This window comes from Leiobunum rupestre, chromosome 6, assembly GCF_980474605.1.
Source record: "Leiobunum rupestre chromosome 6, qqLeiRupe1.1.hap1, whole genome shotgun sequence".
NCBI lineage: Eukaryota > Metazoa > Arthropoda > Arachnida > Opiliones > Sclerosomatidae > Leiobunum > Leiobunum rupestre.
This window is the reverse complement of record NC_143389.1, coordinates 66,889,623-66,906,748: the sequence shown is the minus strand read 5'-3', so window position 1 is coordinate 66,906,748 and position 17,126 is coordinate 66,889,623. Positions and strand designations below refer to the sequence as shown.

General features: G+C 37.2%; 1 protein-coding gene across 3 annotated transcripts in view; it reads left to right on the top strand.

Annotated features, from left to right (window-relative positions):
- The window catches only part of LOC149943221 (PMS1 protein homolog 1-like), a 57,676-nt gene that overhangs the window by 13,229 nt on the left and 27,321 nt on the right, over positions 1 to 17,126 (top strand). For all 3 annotated transcript variants that reach the window (XM_090177091.1, XM_090177090.1, XM_090177089.1), the window contains 8 exons: positions 7,459 to 7,599; positions 8,025 to 8,193; positions 8,406 to 8,858; positions 8,912 to 9,001; positions 9,091 to 9,227; positions 10,803 to 10,956; positions 15,138 to 15,273; positions 15,638 to 15,772. In XM_090177091.1, the coding sequence (XP_090033217.1) occupies positions 7,459 to 7,599; positions 8,025 to 8,193; positions 8,406 to 8,858; positions 8,912 to 9,001; positions 9,091 to 9,227; positions 10,803 to 10,956; positions 15,138 to 15,273; positions 15,638 to 15,772 (1,415 nt within the window). The remainder of the gene's footprint in view (positions 1 to 7,458; positions 7,600 to 8,024; positions 8,194 to 8,405; positions 8,859 to 8,911; positions 9,002 to 9,090; positions 9,228 to 10,802; positions 10,957 to 15,137; positions 15,274 to 15,637; positions 15,773 to 17,126) is intronic.

The following is a 17,126-nucleotide window of genomic DNA, read 5'->3' as shown; positions in this document are numbered from 1 at the left end:
CCTAAGAATTTTGTGGCCCTTAGCAGGAACCTTGGATTGACCATATAAGTGGTAAAATTGAAAAAACCCAAAATTTTCCAGGAAACGAGAAGAGTAAGGTCGTGTTTTATTGTTGCGGCTCTCGTCGCGTTTTCTGGACCCCCTACTGACCTTGTATCCGACCTGGAGGGGACACGTGCATTCCTGGGATATTTCCCTAAATACCCATAAGCCCCTTTCTTTTCAACTTTCTCTCAATTTCTGCTACTTTCCTCCCGAATCTATATGTTTATGGTCTACTACCAAGAATGTATTGAAGTGACTAAGAATTTTCAGCATAGCATTAACCATTGGTACCATCCTCACAGCTTTTGTGGAGAAAGTTCGTCTGCATTTAAGGGGCATTCAAAGTCATACCATATAGCAAACTTGAATGGGAAAGCAGACGAATTTAAGCTACAAAGTCTGCGAGGATGGGAATCAGAATCCTGTAGTCCAATATTCTTAGTAACTTAAATACATTCTTGCTACTACCTTTTTGAGTAAACAAATTGATTTTGAAAGATTTTTTCCAGAAAAACGTTTTTTGGCAATAAAACAAATTTCTAGAGATAATGAAAATTCATAAATTAAAATATGTGGCCTCTTAATTATGAATATGTGGCCCTTTTAATATAAATATGTGGCCACTCTCAGAAATGCAGGGGGGCTAAAGCCCACTTCAGCTCACCCATAGCGCCGCTACTGGGGCTAAAGACACAGCGCCAGCCCTAGCCCTTGGTCAGGGTAGAGCGAGATTGTGCAAATTAATTTTCTCCGCGGCGGCTCCGCCGTCTGCCACGCCGCCTCGCGCCTCTATGAAGGAATTTTGGCGCCATTTTCCACCTGGCGCCTAGAGCGACCGCTCCGCTTGCTCTACCCTAGGGCCGACGCTGTAAAGACATGCCCATTCGCGCACTTCGACCATTGGTCCATTGTGCAACCCCAAACCTTATGACTTAAAAAGCCCTATATCCGACACAAAACGGAGAATCCTCTTGGCCGGCATGTTATGGAAATCAGAGGTTTCCAACTGATGCATACCATGATGCTCGAATCTTTTTGCCGCGTAATAATCGCACCTACAAAGCACATGAGAGGCGGTTTCCTCCTCAACCTGACATGCCCTACAGATTTTATCATAATAATAATAATAATAATAATAATAATAAAATACTTTTTATTGATTCCAATCAAGTAAAGATGACTGTTAAGAAAGCAGTGACCTGTTAGTAGGCCAATGACTAACCTAATATTAGATTTTGAGAGCGAGAGCAATTCCTAAGCTCTGCCTAGAGGGGCCTGAGATAAAATTTTGCCTGCCTTTGGCCATCCATCTCAAGCCAAAGTATAGGGGATAGGAATGGCAGGTTCAGAACCAAAGAACCCAGCCTCTGCTCCCTTGTTGGCCAAGACATCGGCCTTCTCATTACCATAGAACCCCTGATGGCCAGGAACCCAATAGAGCTGAACTTTATTGTTGGTGCCTAGCTCCAAGAGGAGATTCAAACCGCTATAAACCAGTTTTGAAGAGATCTGAAACTGGTTAAAGAGATAGTGACAGAATTTTTTGCCCATATTTAATTTTCACATAAAATATATTAATATGCATTGACTATTATATATCATTTCTTAAATGGATGGGTAGGCTTTCTCTGACGTCACAAATGGGTTTTGAAATCTTTTGCTCAGCTCACGCGCGAGTAGGACCCTATAGCCGGCTTGACTTCTATTGAAAGTATGACATAGCTTGATTATCCGAATAAATTTGGATAACCTTACCATATAGCTTCTTTTTAAGACATAATTCAACACAGAAACAGATAGCGGCAATTTCCGCCTGAAAAACACTAGCATAGACACCAAGGCTTTCACAGAAGCCGATATTGCTAGTAAGACAATACATTCCCAAACCTGAGCCAGAGTGGGTCTTGGACCCATCGGTTAACCAGACAATTTCTCCTCTGGACCCGAGGGTTTTGTGATTGGACCACTCCGTACGGCTTGGAAAATAGGTATTGAAAGGCTTACTAAAATGTAATTTAGTAGCCATAATATCAGCACCCATTAGGAAGACAGGTAACTGACTCCAAATTTCCCGGTAGATCTTGGTGTGGCTATTATCCCAAATATTTGCCTTCCACCAACCATTCTGGTTGAGCCTATAGGCTCCCATAGCAGCAGCTTTCTCTATGAAAAGATTGAAAGGAAGAATGTTCAGGAGAATTTCTAGAGAAGCACTTGGGGCTGTTCTCATAGCTCCTGTGATGCTGACACAAGCCAGCCTTTGTAGGGTGCGCAGATAATAATAAGTTTTATTCATCAGGTAAAGAAAGCTATACACTTATTGAGACCTGACTACGCGAATACAATCGAATAGAAATGAGCACTGTTATAAATTGTTTTTGTTTTTATTTCTCCCCCCCCCTATGAGACCTTGTTAGCACCAACCACGACGCTAGTCCAAACGGGCCTTAAAGGCAGACACGGAATAATTTATTTTCACGGTGGAGGGAAGACCATTCAGTCGTTAATCACCCGTTGGGTAAAGAAGGTATGCCGAACCGTACTAAGGCAACGACGTTTAACAATGGTGGGGGCTGAGCCCTGAGGGACGCCACTAGTAACCTCAGACCAGGTGGAGTAGACTCCCCCAAGTACTACCCGTTGGCGCCGACCGCTCAGAAAGTTGGCAATCCAGTTGACTATAATATGTGGTACTTGGAGAATTTCCAATTTGCGGATAAGCAGTGAATGAGGGACAGTGTCAAAGCCAGGAGGTTCGTGAAGCAAGACCGTTTTAATAGAAAGCCATGTTGGTCATTGGTGAAGAATGAGCGTTTAGTAAGGAAGGAAACCACCTTATCACGAACGTTAATTTCAAGCTCCTTACATGAGAGGCAGTCTTTATTCGGACTCTAGGCCACCTGACCACTGCAGCATGAGAGAGCAATTGTCTGATGATCATGGTGTACAGCCAGAAGACCACTTTAGGGCTGAGCCCCCATGACCTGCTAACTGCACTTCTGGTTCTCCAAAGTAACATCTTAGCCTTCTTGTTGAAGAAAAAGAGCAATGAAGATATTTTTTATCAACGAAATCTTATCTTTCCGTTATCTCCTTTAGAGATAAGATTTCGACCGTATATAAAACCGCCTGCCATTTGACTAAGGTGTGTCATCTAGCTTCTGCAGTTCTTGCAGTAATGTCGCTCTAGTACTAATCAGTAATATTCGTTCATTGTATATAGTTTGTAAATATTCTTTTAATGCCATTATTAATAAATTATTAGTTCGTTATTTATAACGTCGTTCAGTTTGTTTACTCCTAAACCCTTAAGCGGCTATGCCCTGCGTGCATGTTGTAAACTTCAACAGGTTATGGGTCCAGCACGCTTCCACTGCGCAAGGCTGCTGAGAAGCCAATGAACAGTTGAGTCCTGGTTCCAGTATTCTAGTTCCTTATATACTCAACAACCTGATCCTGACCCACTGTATCCTGAAGAATGGATGGACTCCTTCGCGGAGCTGGAAGAGGCAGATCAACGATGTCCTGATCATTCGGGACATTCATGAGATTATCACGGTAGACTGGACAGAACCGATGAGAACCACGACGTCAGAAGCAACATTCCCGGCTGCTTTCAAGAAGTAACAAGTAGAGTTCAGTACCGCCCGCACCCTCATTTGGTCAGCACTTTCCGTCAAGGTCCAGAACATGATTGCAGACTGTTAGACGCCCAAAGAGATGTGGGATAAGCACCTCGAGATTTTCGAACAGAAGTCGTAAAATGGGCTGCGAAAGCTCCTTGCACAGTTAATGCGAGCTACAAAATCGCCATATGTCAACATGGCAACCCATCTCGCCCAATTACGTTCCTTATGGGCTGAAGTACTGACTACCCCTAAAAGAGAGAAAGATATCTCTTTTGATGACTGCATCCTGGTTGCTTGCATCTTCGAATCCTTGCCGAATGATGAATATCGAGAATTCAGTATGTTGTGGGACATGCTTCCCCAAGAAAAGCAAACTGTCGATGAACTGCAACGACTACTGATCGGCCATGCGACCCGAGACGGAGATGCTTTTACGGAATCAACCGGGCTGGTAGCTAGACGAGAAGGCCAACGGTAGCATTCAATCCTCGTCCAGGCAGAGTTCCCGAAAGCAACGCCCTAGGTGTTCCTACTGCAAACGATATGGGCATCTGACCCAAGACTGCAGAAACGCTAAAAGGACGTCTAGAAGCAAAGGCACCGTTGATGAAATCCCGACATCTCCTCGCTGCGTACGGCTTCGTGGCTGGTTCATCTGCGAAGGGGCTCTGGTATTTTGACTCCGGCGCAACTCAGCACGTGACGAACGACGTCTCTAATTTCACCAGTTTTCGCACTTTCGACAGTTCAGCCACGTTACAAGTCGGAAATAGAGCTCGAATGACTGCAGACGGAGAAGGGGGCATTAAAGTCCGCGTCAAAAATCGGTAAGGCAGTTGAACACATAGTCATCCACGAGGTCTGGTACATCAGAGACTTCGCGTGCAATGTTCTCTCCCTCAGGAGCGCCATGAACCGGAACCCAAAGTTGGAGTTTCTAGCTACGGCAACGGCCTGCAGACTGTATGAGAAGTATAACGGCAAGCGTCGACTACGTCTTCCAGGAAAAGTCGAGTCTATACCGTGTGGATATGCAGGTGGTCCAACCTTAAAACCCTGTCCATCTTGCCGCCGTTTCAAAGAACAAGCGAGACATAGTTCTTCATTCCCTAGATGTAAAATCCGATCCTGAGCGATGTTCCTTTGAAACTCCTATCCCTGCTCAAGATGATGTCACCAGACAGGGCGAGCAGATGTCAGAGTCCAGCAGCCGAGATGGGATAGTCAGATCCAATGAGGTATCCCGAGACGAGCCATCCAGAGCCGTTGACATCCCGAGAGACGAGACATCCAGATCCGTCGATGCATCCCGAGAGACGAGACATCCAGATCCGTCGATGCATCCCGAGACGTGCCCACTTAAACCATCGGTCTTCCTTATCGGCGATGTTCTTCTGAAGACGGCAGAATAAGCACGATCTATTCACGTAAAGGTCAACTTACCTCACGGGAAGAAAGGTTATTGGGAACCGTTGAAGCTTCAACAAAGATGGCCCGATGTGGTCCACAACCCCGCCAGAAACTGAGTCTTCATCACTCCTGCGATATCTTCATTAAGGGCGAGTGTTGAAGAAAAAGGGCAATAAAGATATTTTTTATCAATAAAATGTTATCTTTCCGTTATCTCCTTTAGAGATAAGATTTCAATCGTACATAAAACCGCCTGTCATTTGACTAAGGTGTGTCATCTAGCTTCTGCAGTTCTTGCAGTAATCTCGCTCTAGTACTAATCTAGTAATATTCGTTAATTGTATATAGTTTGTAAATATTCTTTAAATGCCATTATTAATAAATTACTAGTTCATTATTTATAACGTCGTTCAGTTTGCTTACTCCTAAACCCTCAAGTAGCTATTTCCTGCGTGCATGTTGTAAACTTCAACACTTCTTAACTTTAGAGTCAAGGTAAGGCTTCACGTTAGTTTGCTGTCTAGAATAACACCATGGTACTTCACCTCGGTTCTTTCGCTCAAGATAGTCCCATATAAGGAGACATCATTAAAAGAGTTTTGCACCATTTTACGAGTAAAAGGAACAAGAACCGTTTTATTAGGATTAACCGTAAGCTCAACTTCCCTGCACTAGCTTCCCTCCACTGATGGAAGAGCCCTTCTAACTAAATCGCTAATAGTGTTGGGGAACTTTCCCGTGAAGATGATGGCGATATCGTCAGCATAGCCGAAGCAGCGGCACCCATCCCTGTTTAGCCTCACCACAGCAAAGGTGATAGAACACCACCTTGCGGGCAGCCATGGCTGGTGGCGACCGTTAGGGATTAACTAAGCAGGGAGGATACCACCACAACGATTCGTCAGCATAGCTTTGATCCATATAGAGAGGTATTTGAGAAATAACCTCCCCCCTGATATAATTGTCTACAAATTTTTCCAAAATCTTTAGAAAAATGATTGGCCTTAAGGCCTTAGCCTCGAGATAGTTAGATTTCCCTGGCTTCGGAATAAAGTTTACTATTGGGCTAAATTATTTGCAAACCTTGCGTGCCAGCCACCTGAAAAAGAGATTTTAGATTTTTTTTAGTTAGAAATTATAGAAAAAGGGCGACTGTTATTGTTAGTCTAGGAGTGCTGTTTAAATGTTTAACAAAGATGATGAGTATTCAAAGTCATTTTCATAGTCTAGAGCCAAATACACCGACAGCTGTTGAATGGAAAGCAACCCTATATAGTCTGGGATACTCTTAACTACAGGATCCTTGGGCTCTGCTCTTCTCTATGCTGTTCTTGGTTTTGGGGCGCTTTCTGAGGAAACACCTTGGAACTGCCCTAAAGATGGATTTAACGAAACAAGAAAGCTCTCAGTTCTAAATCATGTTCTTTGTAGATTTCACCCTCTTTGTGTTTACATTATTTTGTTATGTATGACCTGGTATGATAGGCAATCTTTGCCAAGAAAATAAACTTGAAATCCCCGCCCCACCACCATTTAATAATTCTGAGAATAGGCAATAGCAAAAATTTTGTAAATTGTCTTGCATAGTCTAAAGACTTTTTGTGTTGTCATTATGTGTGGTGTGATTGATACTCCTGGATGACATCATTCTAAGTATTGGGTATGTGTAAAATCTAGATTACCCTAGTAAATATAAATTTCCAGTAATCTGCTAAATTTCTCTTTATCAGTGGAAAGAATTCAATTTAGGAGCTAATTAAATTTGCTCTCCTTAAGTGAGGTTGCACATTAGTTGGTACACCGTTGACTTTTTTAATTTTAAAAAGATTAAAATTCAATAAATTTTTAAATTGGTGTTTTCTATCCAAGTTACAGAACCATTCAAGACAATTGGGAAAAGGGGTATGCATTTGGAATTTTGGTTCTTAAAATATAATACCCAACTTATTATTTGTTGGGAAACAAATTTTCTTCACCCTTTTTTTAAATTTAATGGATTTTTGTTTCATTTAAACTTTTTAGTTCATGCATTTAGTCATGTACAGAATTGTTTGAAAAATATCTTTGGAGATAATACATATTCAAAGCCAACTCAATTATAACTATTAAATAAATATTAATATATTTAAATTTTAGTTTGTTACCAGCAAACAAAACCATCAATTTACCAAGAAAAAAAGCATGAAATGTAGAAAATTGATAAAATTTATTAATTTAAAAATCAAATTTAAATCAACTAGTTCTTATTTATTTTTAACAAAATCAAACCAGATCCAGTTAGTTGCTCCAAATCTGGAAGCTCTAAAAGAATTGATGGAACTGTTGAAATATGTTTAAGTTTTTAAGTCTCATTGTTTTTTCCATTATTTCTTAGGTGATCCGTGAATTTTACATAGATAAAGTATTGTCCAAGAAAACTACCTATCCATTATGTTTCATTTCAATAAATGTCCCATTGGATCAAGTAGATGTTAATCTAGAACCAATTAAAATGGATATGCATATACAGTGCTTGGTAATTAGTGTTATATAATACTTTGCTGGGTAAGGTTAGCATGTTTTTATGTATATCATGAATAATTATTAATATTAGTTGGGCCACATTTGGCTGTGATAAAAAATAAAATACACTGTAATATAATTTTTCAGTAGGTATGTTCAATCTGGAAGTTTATCTCTAAGATGATGCTGTTAGGCGTGAATTTCTCGGCAAAATTTTAAAATTATAATATTTTAATTTTGTCATTAGTAATTTATTCACAAACATTCTGGAATGTAGGTGGATAGTTTGGAATTTAGATGGTTATTTCTAGTATAGAATTTTTGCCCCTTTTTGAAAATTTTATTTTTACAAAATACATGCTATTATAAAATTTAACATTTCTTTTTTTTGCCAGGAAGCATAATTTTGTAATTGAGATGGTATTTTTGATTTTACAGGGTGAAGTAATGTCTGCGGTGAAAACTATTCTGACAAATTGTTTCCCTTCCACAAACCATTTACAAGACTCAACTACTGCTACCTTCACAGGAAATGATACTGACTTAAAAAATTCTTCTTCAAAATTTGTTCTTAAAGAAACTAAAAATTTCAATAATTCGCATCAAGGTATATCTCTTAAAGTACATGTAATATTTTCATAATTTCTTTCCACAAGCCATGCCAGAGGAAAGTATGTGCTCCCTCTGCCGATAACACCCACTAATAACTAGTGCTGGTAAGATTCCTTTTTAATTGCTTGGGCAAGAACGGTAGAGGACACATGTTTTTCCCCTTTTGTGACTGGTATAAGCCTTTAAAACATTTCATGAACCTTTTAGGTGAATTAGCAAATAAACAAGATGACATGTCTAAAGAAAAAACTTCGAGGTCTAGGCATTCTTCTATTTCATGTGAAGCAAAAAATGCTAAACATGTAGATGATGCAACATGGTCTAAGAAAATTGCCCCTGAAATTTTGCCACATTCAATTTCTAACTGCGAAAGCAATTCATTTAAAACTGATAAGTTTAAGTCAAGAAACTCAATGATATGTTCAGAATCAAATCTTGGTGAAAATATCAGTTTTAATGCAAATTCAAGAAATATAGTACCTGGAAATTTGTCTAAACCACAGAAGGAGTATTCTGTCCAGTTGGATGGAGTAGTAGACGATCCAGTAGATAGAAATGAAGAACTTGTTTCCAATAGTTCTTTTGATGAAAATAGAACTACAGCTAATTCCTCTAATGTATTTAACATTGTTAATGGTGTTAGTGGAAATGGATCAAATGGTAAATATGTAAGTATACAAAAGGTATTTTTTTATTTACTAATTTTTTTGCAGAATTAGGTAGTTCAAAGCAAAATTCTGATAAGGAAGTTGATAGGGACTTATCTAAACAGATTAATTATGGCAGCTCTAAGATAAAAGAAGGTAATCCCTTTAAGCTTTATTATAATTTAAATATAGTATTTTATTAAATCTATTTTTTGATGTTTTATGTTTAATTTATGAAATTTCAGCATCTTATGAAAATTATACTAATGGCAAAAATAGATTTAAAAGGTGCAAACTAGAAAATTTAAACATGACGCATCCAGCTGCTTCTAATTCTTGGTCAAGGGGAAAAATTATAGGATCTTCTGGTGAATTAATTCAGGTATACTTTTGAAAGTCCATTCTTGGCTGTGCTAAATTTAGTCCACCTGTTAACCTCCTGTAATTTTACCTACTTCAATTCCCTTTGACAAATTCCTGCTTAGGCTACTACTGTAAGTGATGTTTTTTCGTGATTGCTGGATGAAATTGTTGATTTTTATTCGTTTTTGATAAGCTTACCCTTACCAAAAAATAAGTTGGATTTTAGTTTGTATACACATTTTAGTTGATATTAACTTGGTTTTAAGTTGGCTCAAGTTGTCTGCATATTTCAATAAGCTACCCTTACCAAAAAATTAGTTGGATTTTAGTTGGTATTTAGTTGGTATACACATTTTAGTTGACGTTAAGTTGGTTTTAAATAGGTTTTAAGTTTGTATTTAGTTGTTTTTGTTCCAAATACCAACTTTCCTAGACCACTTATTTTTTGGTAAGGGTAGTTAAAGTGGTAATAAGTTGTTATTATGTTGGCAGGAAAAGTTTGTAATAAGTAATCAGAAAATTACATGTTGGTTTAAAGTTTCGTTTTAATTAATATTTAGTTTGTATTTGTCTCAAATACAAACTTAAAACCAAGTTTAAGTAGTAGTAGTTAACTTTTTTTTGGTAAGGGTTATATCCACTTTTCTGCAATTGTGATTTTAAGAGAATGCACATAATCCGCTATTTTTAAAATAAACCTTGATTTTTTATAGCATTTTGTTGAGAATAATAGCAATTACTCCGATTATCTTGGACATGTTAATCATAATTATATAAAAGTTAAGTGAAGAGAAGCACATTGTGAAAAACTAAATGAAAAGAGACTTCAAACGGTTTTTAAGTTCACAATTTATTTATTTAAAAATCCCTGAAGGAGGAACAGTTCCTCCAAAATGTAGGATTTTTTAAATAAATAAATTGAGAATTTTAAAACCGTTTTAAGTCCCTTTTAATTTATAATTATATAATATAATGTAATTAATTAATTGAGTGATGTTGTTAAACCAATTTAAATTAACCTATTGGGGTATTGCTATTATATGTCATGCGCATTGCTTATGTCACCGGTCCTACCTTGTTTTGTTTAGCTCTCTTAGGTTTTCTGGTTGTCTCATCACTCGCCATGCTGCTCTCAAACTAGTCTTTTCTAGCTTATGCTAGTTATTGTTAAACATGTAAATAGTTTTCATTAAATATAGTTCCAATTGTTATATTGTTTTAAATTTATTAGCTTACCCTTACTTAAAAATAAGTTGTCTAGGAACTACTTAAACTTGGTTTTAAGTTTGTATTTGAGACAAAAACTAACTAAATATTAATTAAAACCAAACTTTAAACCAACATGTAATTTTCTGACTACTAAAAACCAACTAATTACAACTTAATAACAACTTATTACCCCTTTAACTAGTTTATTGAAATATGCTGACAATTTGAGCCTACTTAAAACCAAGTTAATATCAACTAAAATGTGTATACAAACTAAAATCCAACTTATTTTTTGGTAAGAGATATTCTAATAGTATTTTTGATAATTTTTTATTGTATTAGGAATGTAAAGAACTAATAATAACTCTGCATTTTTATGTATCAGCCAACAAAGATTGTTCCTGAATTTAGTAATAAGGCAACACCAACTCGAGGAAAACTAACTAATCAGCCTAAACTTACATGTTTTATGGATATCAGAAAACATACAAAAAATCCCAGCCCATTTGAAGCATATACTAGATGTTACCAAGAAAATGGTAAAAATATGTTTTACATAAATATATGCTGTTAAATATTGAATATCTACACTGATTCCAATTTTAAACATTTTCAAGATCAAGATCTACTAGTTTTTTTATTATTAAATGTTAGTATTATTGTGTATTAAAGATTTTTGAAGTTCAGATCACTTTATGTTAAAGTAACCCTTACCAAAAATTAAGTGGTCTAGGAACTTGGTTTTAAGTTTGTATTTGGAACAAATACCAACTAAATACTAACTAAAACCATGCATAAAAACAACTTATTACCAACTAAAACCATACTGCCAACTTAATATCCACTTATTACCCCTTTAACTAGTTTATTGAAAAATGCTGAAAACTTAAAACCAACCTAATACCAACTAAAATGTGTATACCAACTAAATACAAACTAAAATCCAACTCATTTTTTGGTAAGGGAAGGCTTGACATTTGTTAATCATCAATATTTGAAAACTTTGTCTTCCCAAAATAATACCCAACTATCATATATAAAATTGCATAAAACTGATCACTCACAAAAGCAGTAACATTCTTATGAATTAGGCAATGTTCATTGAATTCAAATTAATCCTTAATCTATATATTTGTTATTCACATTGTAAAATTATTAAAATGTTTGATATTGAATTCTAAAAACTTAAGGTTTTGATAAATATGACCATATGTAATGTAAAATTCCATAAAAATAATTTCAGTGAGACATTGTTTCACACAATTCATACAATTCGTTAACCATAAATGGAAAATTCGTATATTCCTTTTGCTGTTTAAAAAGATTTCCACAGAAACCATCTCATGATCACAAGGTTAAACTATAGATTGTCAAAGCCAGAATTGTGCAAGGAATTGTTTCACTAATTTCCAATTATCAGGGTATCCACTAAAAAATGAACCAGGGCGAATATCTCAATCTGTTTTAGGTACGATTTTGAAATTTTCAAGTCGTGTACAAGATGTAGGGGAAAACCTAATGAGAAAATGTCGATGGCCTTGAACCATGTCTTCAAGGTCATCCAAAAACTAACCCGAGAACCGTAAGTGTTAGAAAGTAAGTTCCAATTAGAAAAGTGTTCCACGTGACTTTTTAAGTACAAGTAGGTTTGACCTGATCGGATTTGACCAATAGGAAGCCGAGAAATGCTAGATAAAAAACCAGAAAGTCGTTAAGTTGATAATGTGTCAAAAGCGAGGTTCGGGAGCTGACAACTCTAAAGATACTCGTGTTAGAGTACTAAAATTTGCTACACATACTCATCAGGATTGAGGTTCTTTAGTTTAAAAATTTCAATGACCTTGAACCATGTCTTCAATTAATGCGAGAACTGTAAGTGTTAGAGAGTTGGTTCCAATTAGAAAAGGGTTCCACGTCACATTGTAGCTTTTATTCGATCGAATTTGATCAAAAGGAAGTCGAGGAACTGTTTTTCAAAATCACAAAGGTCGTTAAAATGAAAATTGAAAGAAAACGCACATAACTCGAAACCAATTCGTGTTACATCGAAATTTGCTAGACAAACTCATTATGGTGGGAGTTTTTCAAGTTTGTAAAATTGGATGACCTGGAAGACGTGGTTTAAGATGATTCAGTTTCAAGTTATTTCTCAAGGTCATTTTTGAATGTCTTTGAAGACATGGTTCAAAACTACTTTGACGAAAAAGTGGTGATTAGCAAATTTCCTATTGAAACCTAGTTTCTAAACCCAATGGATCGCGAGATAATGTTTTCACACCTTAAACAACGTCTTCAAAGTCATCCTGTAACTGATATTCAGTCAAGGGAAAACCGAATCGGCTTCAATCGAAATAAAATAACCTTATTTCAATAAATAAAGTCCTTATTTGGGGGCCGAAAAGAATTACAACGTGAGGTTAGCTTAAACTATCAACGGATGCTTATTACATAGTCGAAAAACAGTGACAAAAATAAGAATTAACATTACCAGAGAGGAGAGAGCCATTTTTATTGCAGTTAAACTTGAGATCAGGCTTGTGATAACTAGTGGCAGGGGTAACTGCCACGGCAAAAAATATCTTAAAGAAAAGGAACAGTGCTGCCAAGAAAGGTCTGGCGAGCTACTCCGGCTGATTGCGGACTGACCGTAGAGGAGACCCCCTGGGTTCTAAGGCGGTTCTCTTCAAAACTGGTTTACAGCTGTTTGAACCTCCTCTCGGAGCTAGGCACCAATAATAAAGTTCAGCTCTATTGGGTTCCTGGCCATCGGGGGTACTATGGTAATGAGAGGGCCGATGTCTTAGCCAAGAAGGGGGCAGAGGCTGGGTTCTTTGGTTCTGAACCTGCCGTTCCTATCCCCTGTAGCATAGTTCGCGGCCTTATCTCTAACTCCATGACTGACCGTCAACTCAAGCTTTGGCTTGAGATGGATGGCCAAAGGCAGGCTTAAGAGTTTATCTCGGGCCCCTCTAGGCAGAGAGCTAAGGAGCTGCTCTCGCTTTCCAAATCTAATATCAGGTTGGTCATTGGCCTACTAACAGGTCACTGTCTCCTTAACAGACATCTTCACCTGATTGGAATCAGTGATGATCCAATCTGTAGGGCATGTCAGGCTGAGGAGGAAACCGCCTCTCATGTGCTTTGTAGGTGCGATTACTACGCGGCCCAAAGATTCGAGCATCTTGGTATGCATCAACTGGAAACTTCTGATTTCTATAATATGCCGGCCAAGAGGATTCTCCGTTTTGTGTCGGATATTGGACTTGTTAAGTCTTAAGGTTCGGGTTTTGCACAATGGACCTCTGGTTGACGTGCGCGAACGGGCATTTCCAAAGCCCTTCACCCCTTCATCAATAATAATAATAATAATAAGGCGGTTCTCGCCTCTCTGGCGCCATCTCTCTAGAGTGGCAATAAATAAAATACAGAACGAATAATGTAGGAATAGGAGTGTCAGGCTGTCCTAGTGGCAAAAGCCACTACGCCTAGGGTAAGTTGGGTTTTACACTTTTGGGGCATCCGTTGCAATCCAATTTTACAAACTTGAAAAACTCCCACCATAATGAGTTTGTCTAGCAAGTTTCGCTGTAACGCGAATTGGTTTCGAGTTATGTGCGTTTTCTTTCAATTTTCATATTAACGACCTTTGTGATTTTGAAAATCAGTTCCTCGACCTTCTATTGGTCAAATTCGATCGAATCAAAGCTAATTAAACCTACAATGTGACGTAGAACACTTTTCTAACACTTACGGTTCTCGCGTTAGTTTTTGGATGGCCTTGAAGACATAGTTCAAGGTCATTGAAATTTTTGCACTAAAGACCCTCAATCCTGATGAGTATGTGTAGCAAATTTCAGTACTCTGATACGAGTATCTTTAGAGTTGTCATATCCCGAACCTCGCTTTCGACACTTTATCAACTTAACAAACTTCTTGTTTTTCATCTAGCATTTCTCGGCTTGCTATTCGTCAAATCCAATCAGGTCAAACCTACTTGTACTTAAAAAGTCACGTGGAACACTTTTCTAATTGGAACTTACTTTCTAACACTTACGGTTCTCAGGTTAGTTTTTGGATCACCTTGAAGACATGGTTCAAGGTCATCGACATTTTCGCAGTAGGTTTCCCCCTACATCTTGTATACGACTTGAAAATTTCAAAATCGTACCTAAAACAGATTTTGAGACATTCGCCCTGGTTCATTTTTTAGTGGACATCCTGTATAAAGTTAATCCCATGAACAAGGGTTTACTAAAGAAAAAACCTTTATGGCATACTTATGAGTGGTTATGTTTTATACATGTATGTTATGACAAAACGTGACTAAGGAGGAATCTAAAATTTTTATAAAGTTTCATGAACAGATCTAGATTGTTTATCATGCTTAAACATTGGAGTGTTGAATAAAGATTTAAGAATTCTATAGATATTAATATCAGTTTGTAATTTAGTGATAGTTATTCAAACTAAAAGTTATCTTACTTGGATAGCAAATCCCTTTTGAGTAACGCTATTCATAATTTTGAGAATTAAGAAATAATGTCAAACAATCTTCTGAATTTCAAACATCATTATAGAAGATCCAAATTACAGTAAGAAGTTACTAGTAGAAATAATGAAATCTATTACATATTTTTTTACATAAAATCCTCTCTGAATCCAGGCACTTTTCTCTGTATTTCTGACCTCATTTGTGTTAAGCTTATTTTCTAAATTTCAGTGTCTTCTGAAAATCCGGGAGCCTCACCTCATAGAATTGCCGAAATTTTGTTAAATAAATGGAAAGCATCTTCTAATTTGGAAAAAGAGAGCTTCCATAACTCCCCTTGCCATGAAGATTCACCTCTTCATTTGGTGTATGTATGGTTTATCACAATTATGCTCTTTTGCTACATGTACTACTGTATTTCTATTATTCAAGAGTAATAATTTTTTTAATCTCTCTACATTGTAAATAGAAGAATTATGTAATCTGACTGAAATTTACCAGCAAAATACTTGATAGTGGGCCCCTGTCATAGTGGTCGCTTCATAGGCATGCCTGTTAACTCTTTTTCTGTTGTCAGTAACCTTTTAAAAGCCCAGTATATACCTAATGCCAGGTCATTAGTTTTAGTGTCAACTCCTTGTGTTAGATTAAAAATTTGTTTATTTGGCATTTTATTTTTAAAAATTTGGTAATTTTGTGAAAAATACGGCATTAATTATTATTTGTTACAGCCAAAAGTCTTCTACAACTACAAAATCTTCTAGGGACAAAGAGGTGTTTTCTACTAAGTCAACCAAAGTAGTAACAATGCCATTCTCTATGTCAAATTTAGTAAATTGCCTGAAAAAAACACCACGAAAAGACAGGTTGGTTTCATTCACTTGCATCCTTAATATTTATTTCATATATTCCTCCTCATTTAATAACTGGCCTTTAATATTTATTATTCTATGATAACGTTTTATCTGGTTATACTTTAGCTAACCAATAATATCTGAGGCCTTTTTCTGGTCAGACTCGTTTATGCAAGGGATACTCTAGGCGGTAGATGTTTTCTATACATATTAATGTTTAGAACACTATTGTTGTAGATAATTACATTTACTATTTATTTATATACAGGGGAATAAAATAATTGGGGTACCTAATTGAGTACCAAACTAAACATTTTATTTGGCAACCAAAAGAGCTGGAAAAGTCCTTTCATTTTCCCTGATTAATTTTTATAGATAGAAAATATTGGTTATTTCCTAATAGTTTCAAATAAAGGCAAGCATTTCTTATTGTTGAATTTCTAGTTAATATAGATAGGTGATAACTATTCGTAGTTCCGGAACCGGTTCTCAGATCTTTCGGAACTGTTCAAGCAGTACCTGCTCTAGAGCAGGTACCATCAACAACCCAAGGCTGAGCTCTGCTGTTACAATTAAATTCTTCCCGGGTGAAACGCGTATCATTCACTATTGGAGATAGCGTAGCTGCTGGTCTAGAAAATGGTAAGCTTACAACTATCATTAAATTTAGATTTAAATGTTTTTACCAGGGTTTAATAGTGCAAAACAAACAGTAATTAAACACTCAAACATAAATAAATAACGCAACATAAACAATTTCCCATACATCAATTCCCACAATGTTTACATTAAAAGTCTACAGTTTTTATACTTAGTCATCAGTCCCCTTGCATTGGTTCACTGCGGAAGCGCACTCATTGGAGATCTTGTTGGACACAGTTGTATCACTCACTCACTCACGCACCAGCGTTACCTGCCCGCACATCAGCGTGGGCCGACGCACGGTCGGATCGACAGACTCAGCGAGTTAGGTTTTTATGAGAGAGTCCGCAGCTAAGTTTAGCCGGAAACCGAGCACAACAGATATTAGACCACTTAGGACAAAGGTTCGTAGTAGGCAAGCTTTCAGCTCCGAGTAGAAGTCGAGTTCCAAGCTTGACTTAGGAATAACTCTTTTAGGGTTATCGGCTCTGCAGCTTAGTTTTGCTCGAGCCTCCTGTCCATCAACGGAGCGTCATTGTTTTCATTACCAAATCGTCGGCAAGGGGCTGACCTTTTATTACCCAATTGGTGAAGGGGTCACACCCCTTACACCTGGGACACACACGTGGAAAATCTCTTGGCATATGGGGAACACAGTACCATCGGTACACCTTCAACATTCGGGAAACATACGCGACACTTTTCAACATGTAGGATACATTTA